Source organism: Lissotriton vulgaris, chromosome 11 (genome assembly GCF_964263255.1).
Source record: "Lissotriton vulgaris chromosome 11, aLisVul1.2, whole genome shotgun sequence".
In the NCBI taxonomy this organism is placed as follows: Eukaryota; Metazoa; Chordata; class Amphibia; order Caudata; family Salamandridae; genus Lissotriton; species Lissotriton vulgaris.
This window is the reverse complement of record NC_141699.1, coordinates 821,757,858-821,783,497: the sequence shown is the minus strand read 5'-3', so window position 1 is coordinate 821,783,497 and position 25,640 is coordinate 821,757,858. Positions and strand designations below refer to the sequence as shown.

General features: G+C 42.4%; 1 protein-coding gene across 1 annotated transcript in view; it reads left to right on the top strand.

Annotated features, from left to right (window-relative positions):
- LOC147683535 (uncharacterized) overlaps positions 1 to 25,640 on the top strand; it is a 356,113-nt gene that overhangs the window by 122,561 nt on the left and 207,912 nt on the right. Inside the window, exon 5 of the mRNA XM_086944873.1 lies at positions 4,638 to 4,826. Coding sequence (XP_086800999.1) covers positions 4,638 to 4,826 — 189 coding nt within the window. The remainder of the gene's footprint in view (positions 1 to 4,637; positions 4,827 to 25,640) is intronic.

Genomic DNA, 25,640 nt, shown 5'->3' with positions numbered 1-25,640 from the left:
TCGCCTGAGCGAGCTGTCTGAATCGCTGTGTCTGGTTCCTGAAGACCAGCATGTAACTGTATATATCATGGGGAGGCTTCCTGGGAGATTGCTCCCAGCCTTCCTTGACCAGACTCAAAGGTCTCTTACCGGGTGTCCATACAGCAGTTCAAATTGACTGAACCCTAGGGACTTCTGTGGCACCTTACGGTAAGCAAAAAGAAGGTATGGAAAGAGGACGTCCCATTTACGCCTCATAGGTTCCTCAAGACCCATAATTACACCTGTAAGGGACTGGTTGAATCTCTCACCCAGCCCATATCTTGGGGGTAGTAAGGAGTGGTGAACTTGTAGGCAACACTAGACTCCTTCCACAGGGACTTCATATAACTGGAAATGAAGTTGGTACCTCGGTCAGACACCACTTCTCTGGGCAACCCCACACAGGGGAAAATCCCCATCAGTGCACCAATGGGGATTTTCTCCCATGCGGGGTTCACCGGGGAGCTGTCCTGAGCGGTATGGTTTCCGGGTACTGGATAGCATGGTCCACAAAGACCAGGATAAAACCTGTTGCCCATAGCTGTCTTGGGGTCCAGTGGCCCCACAATGTCAATGCTCCCCATTCAAAGGGGGTACTGACTACAGGGTAAGGTTGGAGAGGAGCCTTGTGTTTCCTTCCACTTTTCCCACTTGCCTGGCAAGTTTGACAAGTCCTACAATGAGTATCTGAACTCTTCCATATCTGGGGCCAATACAAGTGGGTGACAAGCCTTTCAAAGGTTAAGTCCTGCCCCAGATGTCCAGCTAAAGGTACATCATGAGCCAACCCCAGTTGGAAGGCTCTGAAGCACTGGGGTACCACGAGCACACGGGCTGACCCAGGCTCAGCAACCTTAGGCCCGCTGTACAGGAGATTGTTCTCCCAGTAGATCCAATGTGAATCAAACTGATCACCTGCTGCCTGGTTGGTGGCCTGTTGCCTCACTTCTTCTGTTCTGCACAAAATTCCTCCCTGAAGGGTCCTCCTCCTTGTTGCTAATGGGTCAGCTCAGGTAGGTCCCCCAGTTCAGCAATTTGTTCACCTGTAGTTTTCAGGACATCCCCCTCAAGGTCTGCCTCCTCCTGGACCGTAGGAACAATGGGGGCTGGTTTCACACACCCCCCTGCCTCTTCTCTTTAAGGCAGGCTCCTGCATCATACTTTAAGGCTTCAGGATCTCTTGAACACCCATTCTTGCTGCCATAGACCAAGTGGTCACACACGCCCACTCAGGCAGACCCAACATCTCCAAATGATCCTTCTTCTCCACCTTAGCCCAATGGGAGTTCTCTAAATAATTGCCCAACAGATAATCCACAGGCATGGCTGGCCTCACAGCTCCTTGAAGAGTACCAGAGCCCCCCACTCAAAGAGAACTTTAGCCACCTCACACTGGGTGTGTGAGTTGTCCGCTGTAAATACAGGGAAAAATGGATGAGGGATAACCTGCTCCTTGGACACCAATCGGCAACTGACAGCTGTCACACTCGCCCCGATGTCCCTCAGATCCTCTACTCTATGGCCAATGATGGTCAACTACTGCCTGTACTTTTTAGTGTTGTCAGGCAGCTGAGTCTTAGGGACCATCTCAAAGTATCCTAATGAGACATGAGACATTTCTGTGGAACCCCATCTACCTTGGGCACCCATCTCTACCCCTCCCAGGGCTACACTGGTCAATAGATGAGGTGGTGCACGGGGGGCCCATACTGACCCTTTTGGGGACACTGGGGACCATACCAACGGTGTCCCACTTGCTTACACTGAAAGTATGTAGTGGGCCCCCTATGAACCGGTTTACCTGTCAGGGGCACTGACTTTTTCTCAGGGGGTGGCTGGGGACCCTTCCCTTGGGAATTACTTTGGGGCCCTTTCTGGAACTCCCTCTGTTTACCCTTGTCCACACCACTCTTCTGCTGGGGACTTTGCCCACCTTTGGCGGAGTCTCCCACATGACCCTTGTGGACCTTGGTACTGACCCAGCGGCGGTCCGCCTCCTCTGCAAGCTTCCTAGGGTTTGTTAACTTGCTACCAATAAGGTGCTGGCGTAGCTCTGGAAAACAGTTAGCAGAAAAGTGCTCCATTACAAACAAAACGTAGAGCGCTTCAAAAATATCCACTTCACCCTTCACCCAACCATCCATAGCTCTGCAAAAGAAAGACACATATTCTACCCAAGTGGTTGCCTCCAGCTTCTTACAATTTCTGAACCTCTGTCTTTAGCGTTCTGGGCTCAAACCATACTTTGTCATCAGGGCTTCCTTCATGTGGGCATAAGACATCCTATTTTTACTGGGTTGGTCTAACAAAGTATCCCTCCCCTCACTCACAAAGCAGCCCCACAACCCACCTCCCCAATCCTTCTCAGGGACCTGGTAGGCCAACATTGCTATCTCATAGGCTGCAAACCACTGACCAATATCTTCATGCTTATGGAAATCTTTTGCGACATCCTTGGGGATATATACCCTGCCTTCTGAAGGCACAAATGGTGCACTGCCACCAGAAGGATTGATCTGTAAGCCCTTTGCCTTGATCTCTAACTCCCTCAACATCCTCACATGTTCATGTCACATGTACAAGGCGAGCTACTAACATGCAGCTCCCCATGTGGAAAAGCAATCTCATTTACATTTTGAAACAGAGAACAGATTTCCTTGTTATGGGAGGGCGGGATAGACACCCCGGGGCACTACAGGCACCGGCCCTCCCACAATACATAAAGCCCCTGGGAGTGGTGGTCCCCGGGGCTTTGGAGACCTTACAGCACCCCCCCCCCACCATTTTTATTTAAGCCCCGGGAGGTAACGGGCCCTCGTGTGCTCCAAGAGGGGGCCACGCAGTCCCCATCCCACAATACATAAAGCCCCGGGGGTGGTGGTCCCCGCGGCTTTGAGGACCTTCGACCCCTCCCACCACCATTTTTTTCTTTTTAGCCCCAGGGGGTGACGATCCCAGAGGCTGTGGGCCGCTCATATAAAATGTTATAATTTTGCCCCCAGTATTTAACCCCCAGGGACGAATAATTAAAAAAACCTCTGTTTTATTTTATTTATTTTACACCACTGTCCGCGCATCCTACACGCACCTCCCGAATGTAAAAAATGTGGGTCATTCTGCAGGACACAAAGAAAGAGGAAAATGCCTCTCAGGATTGTTTTTGTGCAGGAATGTGTGTTTTCTGCAAAAAAACAATCCTTCCTACAACACAGGCACCTTTGCACCATGACGCAGGGTTGCCTGAGTTGGCATTAGGCACCTAAAAGTGCACCAGTGCTAGGAAAGGAAAGAAATGTGCCATATAATGTTAAATATGGTGCATTCCTGCCCTTTCCCTTTCACACAATGCGGCAAGATAGCTTACTTAGATGCGCTGAGTGAAAAAATGATAAACATGGCCCTCGGTTTTCTTCATAACCAGTACAAAATGGCTGTTTCAGTTCTGTTACAGTTAGAAACACCTTTTTTTATTTTTATGATGGCGTCCTTTTTACAAGCTGTTTTAACAAGCATTTGCAATGCAAACAGTCTCGTCCTTGGGACCCTATATGTATTTAGCCATGCAGCACATTAGCCTGGGTATTGAAAAATCTACTCTTCTTTAACATGGAGGTAAAGTAAGCACCAAACTGCGTGACACGCCAGGTATGGGAACACGTGGAGAGAAATATTGCCTTTCATCTGGAGATAGTATAGTCCAAAGCTCTGTTTTTAATATAAAATCAGAGCCTTCCTTGTCATATCACTGAACATACAAGGTTTGAAAAGAGTGTTGTCTACGAGTGATTGTGGAAGACAATTTCTATGGACTGGAATCTAGAGAATGCTAAAGTGATTCTGGTATTTTACTAACCTCTACTGGTCATTTTCTATCAAGATATTTAAATAGAGGAAGTTGAACAGAAAAAAAAGTCCCTAAGCGGAAGCAGACAAGTCCTCGGGCTGATCTCCAGAGCCCACAAAGTACATTCACATATAAGTATATACTAAAGTATATACTACAGTATATGTAAGAGGTGTTGAATGCTTGACCTAAAAACTAGGAAAACTGTTAATATAAAGTTACCATGATTTAATTGACCTTAGATAATGATGGCCACATTGTGTGTGTCCTAAAAGGGAATATATGTTCATCTTCCCACTGCTCCAACACAATATTTAAATGCAAAATGCGTAGATTACACACGAACTAGCACTATTGATACGGGCTGGCATTCCTTACAGGCGCACACCACCACCAATATAACCTTCATTATTTTATAATATTTATATTTTTTAAATAGTTACGTAAAATCACTTGAATAATTTATTGAAATGATATCTGATCTGATATAATGAGGGCATCCGTGCAATATTGTTGTTTTTTTTTTATATATTAACAGTTGGCAATGAATTTTATGTACTTTTGTGCACTTTTGGTGCGAAATAAAGTTAATATTGATTGATAACAACTTAATTTAAGGATTTGGGATTTTAAACAACTCCTTGGTATATATCAGTCTTGCAACTGAAAAACATAACTGTCTATTAAACAATTTAGATAATTGCTTATGGCGACAAGGACAGAGAGAGTTTAAGAGTTTTTTTTCTCACAGTCTCATTTCTCTCGTTTGCAGTGCTGCTGGAACACGGTGTGTGCTGCTCCTAGGGTACGTAAAAGAGTTTGGTTGCCGATTAGGACAGAGCTCTTCCATGGGTATATACCACGCGTGGAATGCTGTTCTTTTGAATGGTAGTTGGCACCTTTTGGACAGCACGTGGGGATCAGGACGATTTGATGGAAAGTGTACCCAATTTCAATTTAGGTAAGGCATTAAAATTACTACAAAGGTTTAAATTCAGCCATGAACATTCTTATCACACGTGGATCAAGAAATAAAACCTTTATATTGAAATCACACATTCCATTACTTGATATTAAAAGAATGCGTGAGCCTGAAAATCAATTCTTCAATCTTGAAAGTGATCTATGATATTTGTTCAGCATCTGTTTCAATAAACACAGTCAGTGAGCAATTCCAATACATTTCACATGAGGATTTGAAGTGAATCCAGCTTGTAGCATTCATAGAGTCATGTCTCCTACCATGGAATTTTCAAAATAACTTTCAGGTTAACATACATGCCTCTACTGTTTAATGTCGCAGCGGTGTACAGTAGATTCATACAAGATCACCCTCCAGCAAATCTCCCATGAGAGGGGCAGGCCGGGTTATGAGTGCTTCTCTCTGACTAAATGTAGATGTCTGAAGGAGAGGAGTATAAATTGTAGTGCTTCCTCCAGCAAACCTCTTAACCCAGCGAAATCCGCATTGCAAGTATTTACTTTTCCACAAATGTTCTCATATTTTACGGGTTTTTGTGCACACAGTGTTGGGCATAAACATTGGTGAAATTACATCACTAGACATACAAAAGAGATTCTTCTTCCTAGTGTGCACTATTCTCACACTTACTTAGCAGTAAAAAAATGAATAATATTATGTGACTGAAATAGTTCCTCAAACTGCTTCCTCAACTCAAAATCGATTACATTTGGAGAAAAGATATTTTCTGCCTCTTGGCTTGATTCCACACCTTGTTTTGCTTACTTCCTTTTCCTTACCATCACCTCCACAACTAAACTTAGTTTTCTGAGAATAAACCATTTGCCCTACTACAAAGGTTAATGCCCATTTTCTTCAAAGATAGTTCCTTCATAAACCACCCAAAAATATATTTTTCCAAACTAAGAGGTTCTAAGTTATTTTTTTTCAATACAGGCTGGTGGTAAGTAAGTAATGCCACATTGGTGTAGCAACCTGGACCTGGGATTCAGACTCTAAATGGTTGCTATTTTGTTCTGGACTGGATGATGAGAAGGTCTGTTGAGTCGCTTTCTTGGTTGCCCGAAGAAAGAAGGACTCCTCCCAGTGGTATCGAGTGTCTTCTTAACTGGATCCCAGTTAGATTTCTGGGGACTCCAGGGTTGGCAGAAAGTAGTACACTCTTTATTCCTTTTTATCCCAGGGAGATAGGAGTCCCTGCTTGCCAATTTTGGGACCTGGGGATGATGGTAAGCAGAACAATAATGCAGGCTGTTTGCTAATTGTACTTTCTGCCTTTGACAATTGGCTTGTGCTCTACATGATTTCCTATTCCAATTGCAGTCATTGATTTCTGGGTTGATAATGTTTACTTCTTAGTTGATAAAGTTCTGACAGTATAATACATGATGCTGCCTTCTTTTTTAAATATCTTTATTGGCATGTTGTTTTATTCCATAATCCTTTACAATTGAGAGATCAGCATGGGCAAGTATAGATCAGATTAGATCGCTCAGCATAAAGACTTTGCAATGATGGGAACATTTTACTGCCTCAAATATGTCCTATATCTAATGAAATGCTCAGCTGAAAATAAACTGTGTTTTTTAACTGATCCGATGAGAACTTCACAAGTTTTTTTAAATGAGATTGTGGGAAGTTTGACTTTTTCAGTACAGAAGTATAACAACAATTAATTGTGATGTTTGTAGCAGGGTGGAAGGGGTGCGTGGGGTCAGTGTGCTGAGATGTGATGTGGATGGTTTGATAGCCAGGAGGTCAGTGATCTACAGCTGGTTGTGCTGAGGAGTGAGTAATGAACCCTGGGAGATTAGAGGGCTTTACTCTGAGTAGTTAGCAGGGTTAGGAGTTTCCTCTGGTTCACCACCGGTGCCTATCAATGGATCTGTTGCCATTCTGATAGCTGTAGATGTGGCTGTCTATGCAGGCATAGTGTCATTTCTCTGTTCTCCTTTGAGGTTGTCCCATATCTCAGCCCGATCCCTGAAGGATAGGTGCATCTGGAGTCCTTTAGCTTCTTCCTTGTACAGTGCCTTGCTTTCAGCCTTGGCTCATTGTTTCAGCTGATGACAGACTTTGAGCCAACCCTTTTTTTAGCTGAAGCAGAGTTTGGGCCAGCCCTCTTACATGTGTCTTCTGATGAACCTTTCTTTCTGACTGAGCGGTGAGGGTAGTTAACATTACATCAGTCAGTCATTCAAATCACTTTTTTCGATACCTATGTAATAAGATCATAAAAGTACAGATGAACACAATACAAACAGCCATCCATATACAAATTTTAAAAATCAGTTAAAAACATCCTTTAAAAGAGTACAATACATTCACATTTACAAAACGGTCAGTAAAAACCAGCGGATAAGAGCCAAAGTTACACTTCATTCTTGGGTATTATACAATCATCTGGTCTTCCATGATAGAATAAGGACGCCACAGAGTAAAAAACTAGAGGATTGGGTAACAATTGCATAAAATACATTCCTACACTGCATTGTTTAACATTGTATTTACACATTAATGGCAATATCAATATTTTGCAGTGTTCCATGTAAAGTTTGCAAAAGAAAAAATGTGCAGATCTGATTGTGCGGAGACAACATAACAGGGACAGAATGGTAAATTGTGTATAGAAAAAATGACTGATTGATAGGACAACATACAAGGGATAAAATGCAATCGAAATCTGAATAAAAAGTGTGACATGAATTAGTCACGGTGAATAAATATGAAGATGGCCGTTCCTTTGCCATGGGCCCCTCTAGTTAAGATTTAACTAATACTTTTGCATGGCTAACTTTCAGGCTTTCATTTGCCCTTTGTTTAAGGAAACATGATTTAATAACCCATTTTGGGACATTAAAGCAAACACTGGTGGAAACAAATAGATGCTCTAGACCAAGAGATGAGGGACTGTTTTTTAATAGGTAATCATTGGGATTTTATGGACATGTTCCAGAGATAGGCAATCTTCAATTAGCTTTTGGGTGACATTAATGGATTCCCTTCTCCAGGTAGAATGCCATAGGATGATTGGAGCCAAGATAACTATATCAGTAAGGTATAGAACATCCATTTCTGCATAGCAAGTAAAATTGGAGCAGCTTATGGGGAGGTCTACTAATTTCTTTTCCAGAAAATGTCCTCTATGGTCTGGAGAGCTGAGGAGTTGGAACAGTTTTTTGGTGGAAAAGTGTAGGAAATAATACTTTTTTCTAATAATAAGCCCCTTGTGATGATCATATTGGACCATGTTAGTTGCCTGTCAAAAGTCACCCCTAGGTAGGAAAAGGCATCAGTGTGGGCTATTTGCTGGTGTGCTATATAAAAGCTTTGGAGCTTCCTGTCCTTACGGCCAGTGATTAAGAGGAAGGACTTAGCTTCATTAACTTTTAGCTCTAATTTATACACGTAGTTCGCATAAATATCTAATAACTTTAGCAGGGCTACATCTGCGTGTCGGAGGATTGGGGTACGTACATTGTTGATCTTAGGAATATCTGGTGTTGAGTCTATCAGGGGAGGTTCCACCCCTTTGGTGTAGATGGAAAAAAGAAATGTGGTGAGTAAGCAACCCTGACGGACACTCCTGTTGATTGGAAATACCCTGGTGCACACCCCCTGCCTCCCATATCGGAAGCTGGACAAGGAATAAAGCTGTCCGATGAAGAGTATAATTGCCTCAACAATACCCATTTGTTTCATTGTCCTCCATAGGTGGTGGTGTGCAACACAGTCAAATGCTGCTGATAGGTCTATGAATGCCAAGTATAACTTGGGAGGATTAGCCTGAGTATTGCTGGCAATTAGGAGACTTAGATTAAGACACTGATCCTGAGTACCCGTTCCCTTTTTGAAGCCATATTGGACCGGGGTCAAAACGTTGTTATTAGCAGTCCATTCTTCTAGCCCTGTAATGAGATTGACCTATAGCTTTTGGGCTCAGATGTGTCTCTTTTCTTATGGATTGGGATTAAAATAGATTTCTTTCATGAATCTGGTGGTCCCAACTTGGCGACTGCGCTAAAAACGTTTGTCAGCACCGGTCCCCATAAATCAGACTGGTCAGTGTAATAATCTATGGGAGTGCCACCCGGGCCAGGGGCTTTATTTCTGGAGCACTGCAGACGGGCCTCTCTAATGTCATAGGGATTAAAAATCAGCAGAGGTTTGGTGGGTGGGGATGTGGGTGCCTGCTATGTTTTTGCCCCCTCGGCTTTTGGATCAAATATTAGGGAGAAGTGTGTGACCAAGAATTCCTCATCTACAAGACAATCCAAGCTTGGGACTGTTGTTGGTTTGAGGAAAGGGGCATTAACGGTAGTCCAAATGTCCCTAGCATTTTTTGAGATGGAGGCTAGATACAGTTATTCCCATGCTTCTTCCTTTCGATTTTTAATTCTGATCTACCTAGCCTCTTTATATTGGCGACGAAAAAGCTTGATTAAATCCGGGTCTCTAGGCGTAGTTCTAAGAACCTGAGGTAAAGCTGATAGGGACTTAGCGCAAGCTCGATCAAACCATCTTGGGCCTCATGTTTTAGCAATAGGGTTTTTCCAGTTAAAAGATTCTTGATTTCCAATAATATTGATTCAAATGCCATAGTTACATGGTTAGGGTTGGGCTTGCTTCTAGGCAGGTCAAAATATTGTTTTCCTGTTTGCAACCATGGTGGGAATAATGGATGTTTTGTCTATTATAACCCATTTGATAATAATCCCCATAGTCCATGCTATCATCGGTATAACGTGCCGTGGCTGCTCCAAGGGGGTTACTGCCCAAACCAGTTTACCAGTAATGACAGCATGATCACTAAAATTAAGATACTTAATTTCCAGATTGGAAATTTATTTTTTGGGGTTCCGCTATGATTTTATAATGAATTGTTTTACCATGAGTAGGTGTGCCAAATATATTTAGCAGCATACCTGAGCTTAGTTCAATGAGATTCCAGATCTCTAGGTTATTGATCACAAGGAGTCTATTCAGGGCTTCTCCGTAGGAGTTATGGTTAAAACGAAATAAGGGTTCGCCTGCCTCATCAGTTATACCACATGCTGCTAGATTTGAAATATGACAGCAGTGCACATTAAAATCACCCATCCATAAAAATAGGGAATCTATTTCAGGGTACAAAATAGAGTGTTAATATCTACTACCAGATGATCTGCGACCTTTTTCAAGTCACAGGCAAAATTGGTATTATAAAAGTTGGCTAGAAAGACTGTGTCACCGCCTGGGCCTTTTAGGAATAATAAGTGATAAAAGGGAGAAACATTATAATATGACACAACTTCCAGTCTTAGCGTATTCTTCAACAAGGTCAGAATCCCTCCCCTGGCTCTACCTGATTTGGACTGAGGGCAGTTGTGTGAAAAGAGCGATTATCATCTAAATAAAGTAGCCCGGTTTCCCATGTTTCTTGGAATCAGATCAGATAGTACATGGTAACAATTTTTAACCAATCGGGGTCCATCAGTTTGTTTGGTAGTCCAGCAATATTCCATGTCAGTAATTTAATATATTCAGTCTGACAGTATGTTACGTTCAAGGGCTTGGGACTTTTGGATCCTAATATAGAAGAGGTTTGAACAGGAGTGGGAGTTTTTCTGTTCATCCTCTGTCAACTACAGCCCTCTAAGTCTATTAGCACATTGAATCCTTTGTGAGTGGAAAGTGAGATAAGGGGTTAGACCCAACGGAAGTGAATGGGGCTCTGGTGGAGGGCAGAAGACGGGGACTGGGGGCTCTGTAGAATGTAATTCTGGTAGGTATGTAGAAAAAGCCCAGCGGTAATACAAATGTTTGTGTAAGTAGTGATGGGCCTGTCGGAGGCCAGTGAAGGAGTTGCTGAACCAATTGGTGTGTATTAAATTGACCACCACACAATAGGTCTCAAATAATTTATTTGAGTATCCCAGCCAGCCCACTCTTCAAGCCATTAAGATTTGCCATAACATCTGCCCCCTGTCCCCCCCATGTTTGCTGATCTAATGACCATGCTTTAGACATCAAGTGTTTGGTGGTCTCCTTTTGGGTGTGGTGTAATTTGGGAAAATTTGCCAATATTACAACATAGGGGCAAGCTACTTGTGGGAGTGCAAGTCTGGTGTAGTGGTCTTTTTTGCCCCCTTTTTCTGATGCATTCTTTCTGTCTGGGCTTGTAGATGGCAGGGTTGTGCCCTGGAGTATCCCCTGGGACGGTGTGGCACTGTGATTGCCAAAAACTGGCTTAAAGGGCTGGTGTATTATGTCTTTGTACAGAGGGCGGACTGAGATTATAGAGGGCACTTTCGGCATACTTCCTGGGTGGAAATAGCCGGACCCTCCACTGTGGTCTGCACTCACTAGGCCCGAGGTACTCATTCAGTTATTGTAACAGGTTGACGGTAAAATAGACAAATCAGGTGGAGCAGCCTCTGCCTAACAAATAAGGGTAATTTTGGCCTTCCCTGCTGAACGGAGGGTCACTATATTATTCTCAACTATGGTAGGTCTGTCTATAAGTGCTTGAAGTAAGACTGAAATTGACTGTTTGATCTTTGAAATCAAGGAATCGGAGATAGATGAAGAGGTTGTGGCGGGATCTTGGGAAGCAGCAAAATTTACTTTGGCTGTTATTCCCCCTCTTTTTTTCTTCTTTGTTGGCAGTTCTGTTCGTACCGTGGGGGTGAGTAGGATGCTAGCTGTGCGGGGAATCAAACGTTTGGACTGAGTAGTGGCTGGCTCTGGGATTAGGTGTATAGCATGTGCTACAGCCACTGTGAGGGGCTCACTGATCAAGGGCTAGGTCGAAAAGGTGGGTGCCTCCATATCCCCCATGGATAGTCTGCGCTCAACGGATTGGATATCCTTATCCAGAGCATCAGTGGCTCTCAGTAAGAAGGTGTCTTAAGGTGTTAGTGGACTCACCAGCGAGCGTTGATATGGTGGATTTTCGTTTCCCATCTATGAACGAAGTCCTGGGCCAGCTGCACTGCTGAAATCACACACATTAGAGGGGGGGTCCAGCCCAGTCTCCTTTGGGCTAGGATGGGTGTGGACGGGCCCAACTTTGGCCAGGGCTTAGTCCGGGCATATCCCCGCTCATGTCCCACACTGCGGGCCGGCATCACGCTTTTGAGCATTCCCAGATGTAGGGGGTGACGGAACAGGTAGTCTCCCCCTGCTGCTCCTCTCACAGTCTCTCACCCCTGCCTGGGGAATACGGTGGTGTTGTTGGTGGCTACAAACAGACAAACAGCCACTGGCTGGGGTCGTGCTTCTGAGCACTTCCAGACGCAGGGGGTGACGGGACTGGTAGACTCCTCAGCTGCTCTTCTCACTGTCTCTCTCCCCTACCTGAGAAATGCAGTGGTGTTGTTGGTGGCTACAAACAGCAGCAGGCTGGCGTCACGCTTATGAGCGCCCCAGATGCAGGGGGTGATGGGACTGGTAGCTTCCCCCTGCTGCGTATTTGTAAGAAGAGCACAATTAGCACCGGGTTTTGTGCATACTTTTACACATCCTCAAGACGCATGATTTTATCTAATGTAACTCAAATGACAATTATGTTTCTGATTGTATTTTACTTTATTAAATATCATTTTATCTTTTTTTCTTTGTATATATTATATTTTTATGTGCAACAAATCGAATCTTATTCAAATTTACAAAATACAGTGATCATTTGATACAACATTATTATTCATAGCTATATACAGAAAAATTTCCTTTAACGCGTTTCGGCATGGCCTTCCACAGGAATTCTGTATATGTTTTGTACCAGTGATAGCTGGATGTGATAGCATAGAGGTCGACTTCAAAATAAAAACCACCGTCTACATAGGGCACCTTCGTAAGGCGGTTACAATGGATGACTAGTCCTAATTCATCAAGGGACGTCTATAATAGTGACACCGTGACGAGATCTAGGATAAATGTGTATGGTTCTAATCTCACAACGTAGATATTTTCATGTAGCAACTGGATTCTCGGTATTATTGCTGGGCTTACGGCTTTGTTAGAACTGATATTCTCTAGAGCGAAGATCGAACGTCCAGGATTTATTTCAATTTCATAGCAATTTCTTTATTATTTTAAACTTCACCTGTTGGTTAAAAGCATATCGTCTCAGTGTGCAGCGGCGTGTCACGTCTCCCCCCGCTGCTCCTTTCACGGTCTCGCTCCCCTGCCCGGGGAATGCGGGAGTGTTGTTGTTGGCTACCAATTTAAATTAATAGTGTAACCCATGTGGCTACACACTGTGGACCAAGAATCAGGGACTAGAGTGAAGAAGGTTTATTGCAAATTAGCAAGAAAGTTAGGGTATACAAATCTCAGCACCATGCAATAATGATACAGAACAACAACTGGGAAACCCAACTTCCTAAAGAAGTTTAGGCATACCAGTATTAATCAAACCAAGAGTTCAGTCACAGCAATACAAAAGATTAGCATTAAGACATGGTGCTCAGAGAAGAATTGTCTAAGTTAAAGTCCAAACTATAAGGATGGTTCATTAGTCCAAGGAATCTCAAAATTCAGGGAACTGCAGAAAAATGGGAAAATACGAGAAAGTACGGGAAGTATAGGAAGTAAAGGATGGTGTCAGCTTTGCAGAACCTCAGCCAAGAGTCTTCTTGGGTCTGGGGAATTTTTAGTGTTTAGTCCAAGTCACACTGAGCAAGAATCAAAAGGAATAAACATAGAGGTCTAAACCTCTCAAAGTCAAAGGAAAAATGGCTCTAGCATCAGACATTATCACTCTGTTCTCATCATCAGGGGTTCCTTTCTTTTTTTCTATTTTCACGTTGGAAGCTGTAACATTTGCAAGATACACCACACTGAACATGGGACCAACATCATTCTTGCTCAACCAAACCATGTTGTAACACTGCTGAATAAGATTCTTCAGTTAACGCTCTGGTTCTCCATGTTCTTTTGTCAAGGTCTTCTTCCCAAGTTCTCTATCACTAATACTGTGTTGGATCTATTCTCAAACTAACAATGTGTTTTATACACTTCCAAGGGAAAAGTCATGTAAGCAGAAAATGAAAACAGCATTTCATGTAGAATGGGATGGAGGCCTATTAAGGGCAAGTTTCAAATATTAAATCAACGGTGCACATTTAACATGCATGTGCATTTTCAAACGCCAATTAATATAACTTTGTAAGTATATTAGATTCATGTTGCATGTGGTGTACGGTAAATCTTTAACAAGCATGTGTGAGGAAGGATAAAAACTACATTTTACATTTAATATATGTGTAACATTAGAGCACACATTACATAAATCCATTATCACTTTTAGAGTAAACACATTCTAAAAATGTGAAGATGGTTTATCCATCAAATCTTCTAAGCAGCTAATGCAACTAAATTGCCCACTAACCTATTCTCACTTTTCCCTTGAGCCCATTGAGGCGCTTTTGAATTACTTGCAGCTTTAGCCAATTAATCTCTTGGTTTCTCTTCTACTGAATCAATGAATTTATTTTCTACACCTGTTAAGGAACAAGTTAAAATATGTCTATGCGCAAAAGCTGTATCTAATGTCATGGTGGGTCTAACTAAATGTCCCACTTTCTCTGAGGCTTTAGCATCAGGCTGACGTATCAGATGCTTCAACACAGGAACTTCCAAAAATACTAAGTTGTGGTTCGAGTAATAATATTGAAGATGCCCCTTTCCATAAAATAAGCTTAGCAATAAACTACAGGTAACTCCATATGTTATGGGATATGATGGTATGTTATCCCCTCAGCAACTAATGTCAACATACTACTAAAGTAATTTAGACTACTTGTTCAATGACTACTAGTTTCAGCTACATGTAAGTATTTCTCATCTAATGGAGGGTAAGCTATTGTCAGTAGGAAATTGTGTTTGAGGGGCACTTGCAGATCTAAGCTCCTCTACTGAAGAAGGATGGGGCAGACTCAATATTACAAGTAAAGCAATCAAAAATAATGTTACAAGTACAAATTCTTCCACACATAAACATTTATGTGTACCAGTATTAGGTCTAGGCTTCATGACTTCTCTGATGGTAGACCATTGAAATTGAATATTTCAGCACAGCCCTTTTCTCGATTTGTTTCCACTTGCTCGTGTAGGAATGCAAATTTCAAGTTTCTTTTCAGCAAAGTATATGCAAAGGATCTTTGCGAATTCCTTTCCCCTACTCCATGTTCTTCTAAGTGATAACCTTGTGCTTCTTTAGGAGACTTGGGCCTTGGTACTCTTCTTAGTAGTTTGGTCAAATCTATTAGGCTCGATCTAATAAAAGAGTCAGTTCAAACTCACTAATGATCAATTCCAGACTATATTGACCTAGTCTATTCAGTGAGAATCCAATTTCAAAACTCAGTCTCAGCCACACAGTTCAGTTTAAGAAGGTTCGATTGAATGCAAATTGTTATAAAAAAAAACAAAATGCTCTCTCCCAGTCATTGACAGCAAGATATGTCTATTTGGTGAGGAGTACCACCCAAAGGGTACTCTAGCTACCTTTGATCTCTTCACTGCTGGCCCTTCCTCATCATTGTCACTTAGGCCAGATCCTTCAGTATGTTCTGGGATTGTGTATGGTACATGAACTTCAGACAAACTGCCTCTTCTTCTCTCCTGTCTTCTCAGCCACCGGTCTCCAGACACAATTATTTTTACTGTTGCACTAGGCCCTTTGCCGGGGCCGGATTCTGGCACAGTCAACACTAAAGGATGGGACCCTTTTGTACCAACTTCAACTGTTGACTCACTTAGTCACCCCCCCCCCCCCGGGCCGAACAAGTGCTGTTCCAGCTTCTTGCTGATCCCCAACGACTTGACAAATCTGCTCCCTTTGTCTCACTGTGTCCACCGGCAGTTCAGGGACAGGTGCTGTTATCTCAACTAGGGTACAAGGAACTCTGCAAGTATGTGCTGCGTGCACACAGCTGGGGAGACCTTGACACTTCACAGCCATTTTGGAGACCAAAATAACCTGGTACGGGCCTCACCACCCAGGTTCCAAACACGACTTGCGCACATGCTTCTTCACCATAACCCAGTCACCCGGACTGAGATCATGGCACAGCTCCTGTTGAGGTGGGCCATAGCCTCACTAACCTTGTGAGACACAGAACGCACCACATTACCTAATCCTTCACAGTAATCAAGAACTATGTCATCGGTAATCTTCACACATGCATTTGCAGGTTCAGCTGGCACTCTCCTGGTTCTGCCCATGATAATTTCATGGGAAGACAATCTTGATCTCCTATGCAGAGTGCATCAGGCCCTTTCAGATATGTTGAGGCACACACTTTAGCCTATCTGGATTTCAGAGTGCCAGTACCATGTTCCGCAATTCTGGGAGCCTTCAGTTGGCAACTGCAATGTAGCCTCTGTTTGACTTGCAATGCTCGCACAACATCTTCAGGACCTCATTATCAAAATTAGTTCCTTGATCTGACTGCAGGGAAATTGGGAAACCAGACCTTGGTATTAACTCCCTCAAAAACAACTTAGCCACTGTGAGACTATCACATGTTCTGGTTGGGTAAGATTCAACCCAACGTGAGAAAATGGACACAATCACTAGGGCATATCTCAGCCCATTGCACACAGACATCTCAATAAAATCCAGTTGCATCATGTTGAAGGAGCCTCCTGATCTCCTTATGTGACTCAGTGTCACTGCTGTTCTTCTGCCTACCTTCTCTTGCTGGCACACAACACATCTGTGACATAACCCTTCAGCCATCAATATGAACCTAGGATTGAAGCAAGTTTGCCAGAACAAGAGCACCATGGCGTTTCTACCTAGATGTGCAGGTCAATGATAATCTCTCACCATTGGAAGTAACAAGCTATCTGGCAACACAGGTCCCCCATCTACTGAAACCTTAAAATCATCTTCATCTCTTTTGACTCATTCTGCTGTAATCCAGCCTTGCTGTCCTGCTTCTGACACTTCTTCATGCAACCGTTTAACTTCCTTCCAAGTATCAACTGTAGTTAATACCGGTTTGCAACTTGTTTGATCCTGTCTTTTGTTCTGATACTCCTCATTAAATGTACAAGTGTTCAGGGCACAATACTGTTCGGTCTCATCCACATACCTATTGCCCAGAGTAACATAATCAGTGCCTTTGCCATGTGAATTGCACTTCACAACCCCAATCTGGGCAGCAGCTGTAATGCCTGTAACATGTTATGGATACTCTCACCATTTCCTATAGGTGACCCAAAAGAGGTCTTAAATCCATGTTGTGACCACAACTATCTAAAGTCATGAACAACACCAAAGCCATACTGAATATCAGGTAAATGGACACTATCAGCTTGTCTGAAACATAGCATGCACTAGAAGAACAATCAATTTGGTCACTTTTGCAAAAAATACTCCACGAGGTCAGGAGGCTTTGACCACACCTGAGACAGTACAGACTATTTAGGCAGCTTTCAGGTCTCCTTCATGGTCTCGTTAGCAGGAGCCATCAGAATACATCACATAATATGATTCAGGTAGTGGCACATCCCGTATGTCAGGTCTTTTCTTGGTGTAGAATTCAGTAACATCAAGACAAGCATGTTCTACGTTACCCTCAATAACATCATTTCCAGGTGTGGCTAACAGAGTTACAGGGTTAATTACAGTACATCTCCTCAAAGTGATGTTATCCGTATGAAGTATGACTTCTTCATATTTAGTGAGACGGCTGCTGGTAAGGTGCAGGGTTCTGGTGCAAGTTAACAATAGTTCCACGCAATGGGGAACATAAACTGTCAAGGGGTGACCCATAACAAGGCTCTTGTACTTCTCAGTACTGACACCTGTAGATGCCAATGCTTTGAGACAACTGGACAAAGCAGCAGCTGATGAATCAAGAGTGGCTGAGAAGTAGGCAATGGGTCTGTAAACATTCCTGTGCATCTGAGTTAGCACTAACAGAGCATAGCCCTCCCTCTCACTGCATAAAAAGCAAAACATTGTAAGCAGTGCCGGGGCATGGCAAGAGATATTCTCTCAGCTTTTAGAAGGAATGCATGCAGCTGTCATCCCATGGTACCAAATCTGACATGTATCTGTGTATCAGTCTCTGGAAACTCTTGGGGACTAGATAAAAGTTGGTAATCCACTGTCAACAGTAGCCCCCACTCCCAAGAACATACTGACTTCCCTCTGGGTAGTTTGTGGATTCATTTTCGGAATTACTGATATTCTCTCTTATGATACCGTCCTTGCTCGTTTCTCAATGTGATGTCCTACTCACAGGACTTCTTTCTGATAGTAATGTAATTTGGTTGGGGACACTTTATGTCCATTCTTAACTAATTGGTTTAATAGAGTAATTGTGTCACATTGTAAACCTCTTGAGAATTTGATGCCACCAATTGGTCAACAATGTATCGGACCAGAACTGTGTGATAGGGCATTACCAAATACTCAAAATTCTTCTTAAGTATCTGGTTAAAGACTGATGGGCTCTCCGTACACCCTTGTAGGACTCATCACCTTGCCAAAACACTAAGCATGGGCGGAAAATCCGTTCCGCTTGCGGATTTTGCGGATTTTCAGCAAATTTGAAATCCACGAGATTCGCGAATTTCCCGCAAAATCCGCGAGCGGAACGGATTGGGTCAAAAGTTGAAGCTGACTTTTGTAACTATTTTAGAATGGCGCCGGCAAGCTGCCAGCAAGCTGCCAGAGCCATTCTAAAATAGTTACAAAAGTCAGCTTCAACAGGAAGCACTAATAGATAAAGTAAAGCAGGTGCTCGAGTTGAAGCTCAAATTCAGTTACACAATCATTAATCACATCAAACTTGGGGTGATTAATTATTGTGTAACTTAATTTGACCTTCAACTCGAGCACCTGCTTTACTTTATATATTAGTGCTTCCTGTTGAAGCTGACTTTGTAGCTATTTTAGAATGGCGCTGGCAGCTTGCTGGCAGCTTGCCGGCGCCATTCTAAAATAGTTACAGGGCAGAAGGGCACAAAGTGGGACAGAGGGCAGAAGGGGACAAAAAACGAGTGGGGCAGAGGGCAGAAGGGCACAGAAACGAGTGGGACAGAGGGCAGAAGGGGACAAAAACGAGTGGGGCAGAGGGCAGAAGAGCACAAAAACGAGTGGGACAGAGGGCAGAAACGAGTGGGGCAGAGGGCAGAAGACCACAAAAACGAGTTGGGCAGAGGGTAGAAGAGCACAAAAACGAGTGGGGCAGAGGGCCAAAGGGCACAAACACGAGTGGGGCAGAGGGCAGAAAGGCACAAAAACGAGTGGTACAGAGGGCAGAAGGGCATTAAAAATGAGAGGGTGGCAGTGATGAACCAGAGGGCGCATTACGGTCTCACCCCAAAAAAACCCCTGCAAACACGCAAAGTGCCCCGTGAACATGCCAAAACGCCCCGCGAACACGCAAAAATAAGAACAATCCGCAAATTCGCACAAATTCGCGAATTTTGGGGGTCGCAAATTCGCAAATCCGCAAATTTGCGAATCACAAATTCGCAAAATTCGCCCATGCTTACAAAACACAACTGCTGAGCTGAAAATGAAAGAAGAATTGGCTATCCTCGTGCAATGGGATGGAGAAGAATGCTTGGCATAAGCCAATGACAGAACCACTCGGTCTCACATGGAATCTGAAACAAAATCACAGCTGGATTCGGTATCACAGGAGAACAAGAGACAACAATGCAGTTGACCTTTTGCAGATCTTGTACAATGTTATACTTTCCACTGGTTTCTGCAAACCCATGATGGGGGAGTTACATGGACTCCCTATGATCTCTTTCAGAATGCCATGCTCAATCATTGAGTTAATCACAGGAGTAATCCTAGCAACAGTTTCAGGGGTCATATTGTAGAGTGGGATTCTCAGGTACGCAGCATTTGGCTTCACTGACATGCAGACTGGTTTAACACCTTTTTTGAGACCTATATCTTTCCTTGAAAAATCCCAGACTTCAGGTAACACTGTGTCTATTAGCTCTAGGGGCAAATCATCTTTTGTCAACAGGGGGTAAAGTTCGATCCCTTTCCACTGAGTAAGAAGTTTAAAGACAATGTCCTTATCATGAGTTTGGAACTCTTTGCCATTTGGGTACAGTAAATGAAACAATTCAGTTTTTGTCCAAGTTGATTTACAGAACTCAAATCACATACCACAAATTGGTGATTCTCCTCGAAGGACCCTATTTTGGAAAGTACTGCTTCTGAAACCTGGCTAGTCATTTGTTTGTTTGAAATTCTCACAACCTGGAATTTTTTTCCAGAGAGGGGTAGGTTGGAAACCTCTGTTGTTCTCACAGTAGAATGGGTACCATCACAAAGTACTGCTAAGACATATCATGTATCACAAAACGATGTGTATATATTTGCATTTTGTTGTGGCATCAGGGCATATGGAACCTGCATTACCTGAGCTTGGTGCACATTGTGTAGTGTAGTTCCTATTTTCCCTATAGGCCCTGCGCATTGGAATAACATAAACAGCAGTGTAGACGTAGGAGTGCGGTCTTCTAGGTCTCTACTGACTATGTTAGACTTAATTGGGTTTGTACCAGCTAGCTCAGAGGTCACTGGAAACTTTCTTGACTGAATAGGAAGTGATCAGCTTCCCTGGCTCAGACAAGAAGGGATTCAGTTTTCCAACAACCGCATTAACATGACAACTTTGCTCCTCAGAATAAGAGTCAATCTCTAGAGTCGTGTGAAACAATAGACAGCTATTACACTCAGTCAGTTGTGCAGAATTACTTTCACCAGGTTGCAGAGAATAAAGAGACAGGTGTTTTCAATAAAAGATATTATTTATTGAACAGTCTTCCTTCTCATGCAAGAGAAATGAATTGCAACAATTGCAAGACTTGTTATTATAAAAAGTGCGTACAGTAAAAGGAGTATTACAAAATAATACTGTAAAAGCATTGATATGGTTTCTTAGCCATACAATAGTTAAAATGAATAAAATATATACATTCATATATACATTTGGCTAACGTCCTCAACTGGTGCTTCTAACTACGCCTCCTCCGGTGTACCTGACCTAAGCCTAATACCTGGGAGGGAGTAAGTGAGTAGCAGCTTAAGTTAAGTTGGTTTTGCCAAGGGTTTGCTTCAAGAATTCTCTCTAAGGGTTTAGTCAACACCGTACCTCTGGAATAGAATGTTGGAGGTCTAGTATCTCCTCTCAGGACTCGATATTCCAGTTACACGCGAGGGCTGGAAACGCCGGAGCTGGATTTTCTCGCCAAGAGAAAAGACAGCGTCTTTCTCAGCACATCAAGGAGGAAGAGGGGCAGCGTCCGTGGGCTTCTCGCATCTGCTGGGCTCTGCAAGGGACAGCTGTTCTGCTCCTGTATTCACCACCACCATCGTGTGTGCTTAAGGCAACGTTGGTATTATTTATACCTGAAAGGTGCCGAGTTTGACCTAAGTTTTTGGACATAAGACGTCAATAAAGATGTCACTAAGAACTGGTCGTTCTTACAGTGCTTGCAAGAGTTCTATTATTAATCAAAACAAAGCAAGCAGGGCTTTACCAGGTTGCTGTGGGTTTAATTTGTTGAAAGAACTTGGTGTGTTATCTAGGAATCTAAGGAAGTGGCTTCTGCTGTGTCATGTACTTTAATGAGCTGCAGAGACGAGTTACTGAAATATGGCTCTGATCGTTTATGCCATCATAGGGATATGTATTGATTATAGCCATATAGGGGCATAAGGTCAAAATATTGATCGGGGTCCTAGATAGAACACAACACCCACTCCACGAATTTATGTCCATCAAATTACTAAAAACTAAAGCAAAAAGATGCTTGTGTATTCCTTCCCACCCCAAAATACATATTGCATTTGAAATGGCGTATATGAAATACATGAGGGTATAGGTACTGTACGTTTTAAAGCATAGAAATCATTCAAAAATTATTGCATATGAAATCAGTTGAACAATTTTGTGAAAAATTACACACGAAATGTCTCTTAATACAGAAAAGAAGGGCGAGACTATTTCATCACATATAAATACAATTGCTGTACAATGTGCTAGAGGCCGAGGTAAAGTTTTTGTCTCTAGATCTACTAAAAATAGAAGTTCTGTTCTTTATGAATAGTTCTACTTTAAGCAAAAGTATTTGTGCTAGAAAAAAGGTAAATATTTTGAAAAATGTCCGATTCAAAAATATTTCATGGTGAACGGGGGAATAGAGTTCCAAACGCTTTGCAGTAAGTAGTTTTTGTTTATCAAAACTGAAGGCCGAATTCAGAGTTCATGGGAACGCTGTGCGCCGGAATGCTTTCCAAAAAATCATTGTTTCTGTTCACGGGAGAAAATCATATCAGACAAGCTCTCAAAGAATAGGTCTACATATTCAGGTGACAGTTCGAACAAGTTCGATAGTGCAGTAACCTGGCAGTTGTGAGAATGATTGCTATCATCGATGTCTGGATCAGCAATGCTCACCGAAGGCCCTACCTGGGTGATGTTGCTTTCATTTACCGCTTCACTGCCGCCACCTAGTCGTAGCGCAGGAGTCTCAACAAATGCCATCATCAGGATTGGTGTCCGCTGGGGACAACACGATGCATGAGCCGTTACAGGACTTAGCAAAGTATCGATATCCATTGGTACTGCTGATGGTAGTGCAAGACAGGTGTCTAACACGCATTCTTCTCCGCATAGCATACATCGAAGCACAGGTAAGATGCAGGTCTGCCATATAGGTCTGAATGAAAGAAACCAGGTCATGTTCAGATCTCTCAGCCGGGCCAATCCAAGGACTCTAGTTATGCGGTCCCAGTAGCTTATTGCTAGGATCGTTTCTTCCATCCTTGCCGGAGTCATGTCTGTGTTTTGGCTTGCCATATCGGAGCAGGAGGGTCAAAAATAAAATGCCTGCTACAAGTCCCAAAATTAGTGTTAGGCCGCCAAAGACTGAATGAACAAAATTGGGAATAATGCCCAGAATTGCTTTGAATGGTGTTAACAGTCCCCAAAATATTGTCTTAAATACGTTTGAGATACCAATGGCATCCGACATATTTAGGATTTGGCTGAGCATTTCTGTGAAATGCACGGGGCAATTTGTTGATAAAAGTTCATGTATCTCCGATGCTGTCCTTGCAACTTGGACATCATACGTCTCTTTTGATGACGTGATGGGCACTGTTGTCTGTAAAAGCACAGACTTCATTCTGCTTAAAGTATCAATTCGTATAGAAGAGACATTCAAAGGAGGCCAAATCGGCATCTCGGAATCTCCAGGGCCGTTTGGAAACAATGCTTGCATACAGCAAGTGACCATGGAAGTCACGCTTACGAGATATGCTTTCCATGGCACCAAGCCACAACAGCTGTGATCCGTTATTAGAATGTAACTCCCGTTAGAAAGTTGCCTAAAGAAGGGCTCTATCTGTGTTGCAGGTGTGACGTGCAGGTGGCATGAAAGGTTGTTTGAAGTCCCTTCACAGGCCCCATGTAAATTAATACCCTGGCACAAAAGTATACCGCTTTGTGAATGTTTACAATTTTCACCACTAAGAAATAAATTTTTGTTGTTGTCACTATAGCATGTGTGTGTATATGGTAATTTCCATGATGACTTAATGTACCCTTTACCCAATCGTTCATACTGGCCTGTCGGATATACTCAAGGCAATTTTTAAATCGGAAAGTTGTTATCGGAATTGTGATAATCCCGTGTATTATCCATTCAATGACAGGTCTTTCTGACATTGTCAATGGTAATCTCTCAAGTTTTTCGATGCTCAGTATTGTATAGCCTGCTCCTTTCTGTGCCAAACTGATTTGTTTATCAGTAAGGTTAAAGATGGAAAACAATGACGTTGTGTTGATTAAACGCCATGGCACATAGCCTGAACGAAGATTTTGCAGCGTCCAGCCTAGCTGAACAATAGAACGTAATTGCGACTGGCCATGTTGTAACATTAGCAAGTCTTTATCGATTATATCGATGGCAGATGATACAATACTGTCCAGTGAATATATTCTGGAGGACAGAGTCATTAACCCATTGTCCACAACAGAAAGTGATTTTTCCAAATTAATACGATCAATTTCTCGTATTTTTTCTGCTGTTTGAATTTGCATTACTTTCCGTGCCTCGTTGTATGCCGCATATACACTTGCAGCTATGAAACATTTTTGACGCTGTTTGCGTGGTCCCATAATGAAATCGCGCAAATCAGCACCATCTTTAAGTAAAGATAAATGTTGCTTAATTTCTGCCAGTGTGGATGATTCTAGCCATTCAAGGCACAGTTTTCCTAGACTGTATGATGTTACTATCCCTGGATGTTGTCTCTGGGAGTATCTAGGGTCTGGTCTGGTCATTTTTAACCCCTGTGTTTTGTTCAGGAATCTATCTTGACAGTTATTCTTGTCAGTAGGCCAGATTAACCACTTTTTCCAATCAGGATGTGTTCTGTTTAGATGTAAAATTTTTGATACGTCTATTTCAATATCTGTGGTTGCATTATCAGGTATTGGCTTTGGAATAGACGGTTTGTTAAGGTCTTTAATCTTAGCTAGGCCAAGACAGGTTGTTTGTTGAATTGTGTCATTCAACAACATTATTTGTTCTGGGATCATGCAGGCTCGAAATATTGTTTCTAGGCCTTGTACCTGCCATTCTTTTGTACCCCAGATGGTTTTTGTTTCAATGTTGTTTTTCCAGAAATCAAAACCAAATGTCATCATTTTTTCATAAAATGCTTCTGAATATATCAATTTAGTATTTCTCAGCATTCTTTTCGTCCCTGTTTTATCCAACAGTTTATAATAAAATGTTTTTGCATCACTTGTGTTAAACCCTGAGAAGTATTGGAATTTCTCATAGAATATTTTTGAACTACTTTTAGGTGGAGTAGCACAATGTTCCCATTGGTTATATTTAAAAACATTTCAAGGTTGGGCAGATTTATGTAAGTAGTGGTCTGCGTATTGTGAAAAACAGTACATCTGTTCATAATTAGATGAACCTTGTAAATAATCATGTTCTGTAAATTTTGCTGACAACACTAAATCCGACATCATATTATTTATACTTTCAAAATCCCAATCATCAGAGAATGTACTTGGTTTTACAAAGTTACTTAATGAAACCTTGAACTGGTGAGGATATTTCAAGATCTCGACAAGGCCATATACTTCATAGTCAATCTTGTCCCACACTACCCTGCCGGGCATTGGAATGGCTGTGACATTTACTGATGATAGTCCTCTTTTCTTGACGTGAGATGGTTTGTGAGGTTTCAGAACTAAGTTGATGTTCTGACTTGCTGTGTCCATTCAACTGTATTTTCCCTCAATGAATTTTCCCAAACAAAGTATCATGATGAGCCAAAGCAGGAGGAAAAATACACCTAGCCCAAGCCAAAACTCTAACCATGGAGAAATAAGATAAGTTTCCTTGAGTTGATGAAAGAGTTCTGTTGCTTTTTCTTTAAAAGTCTTTGTTTCTGGCGTCACTTCAGGGTCGCTTTGATCTTCAGAAAAGTTATGGAAATTGATGAAGTAGCCAGAGAGCAGTTCTGTCATTTGTTGGTATTGTTTTCTCCATTTGCTTTTCATTATCACGTTCTGATGCCACATCATTGTAGACTGGAGTTTCATGACAAACTGTTTCAATCTGTGTTTCAAGAGGCACGAGTTCCATGGCATTATTGCATAGTCCTTCTCTGTGTACTGCAGATTTATCAAATTTGATTAGTCTTTCAGTTTGAACTTCTTCGATTGTTGCAAATTTGGGTATTCTGGTATTTCTCGGGAGTCCACTTGGCCTACTGTTGATTATAGG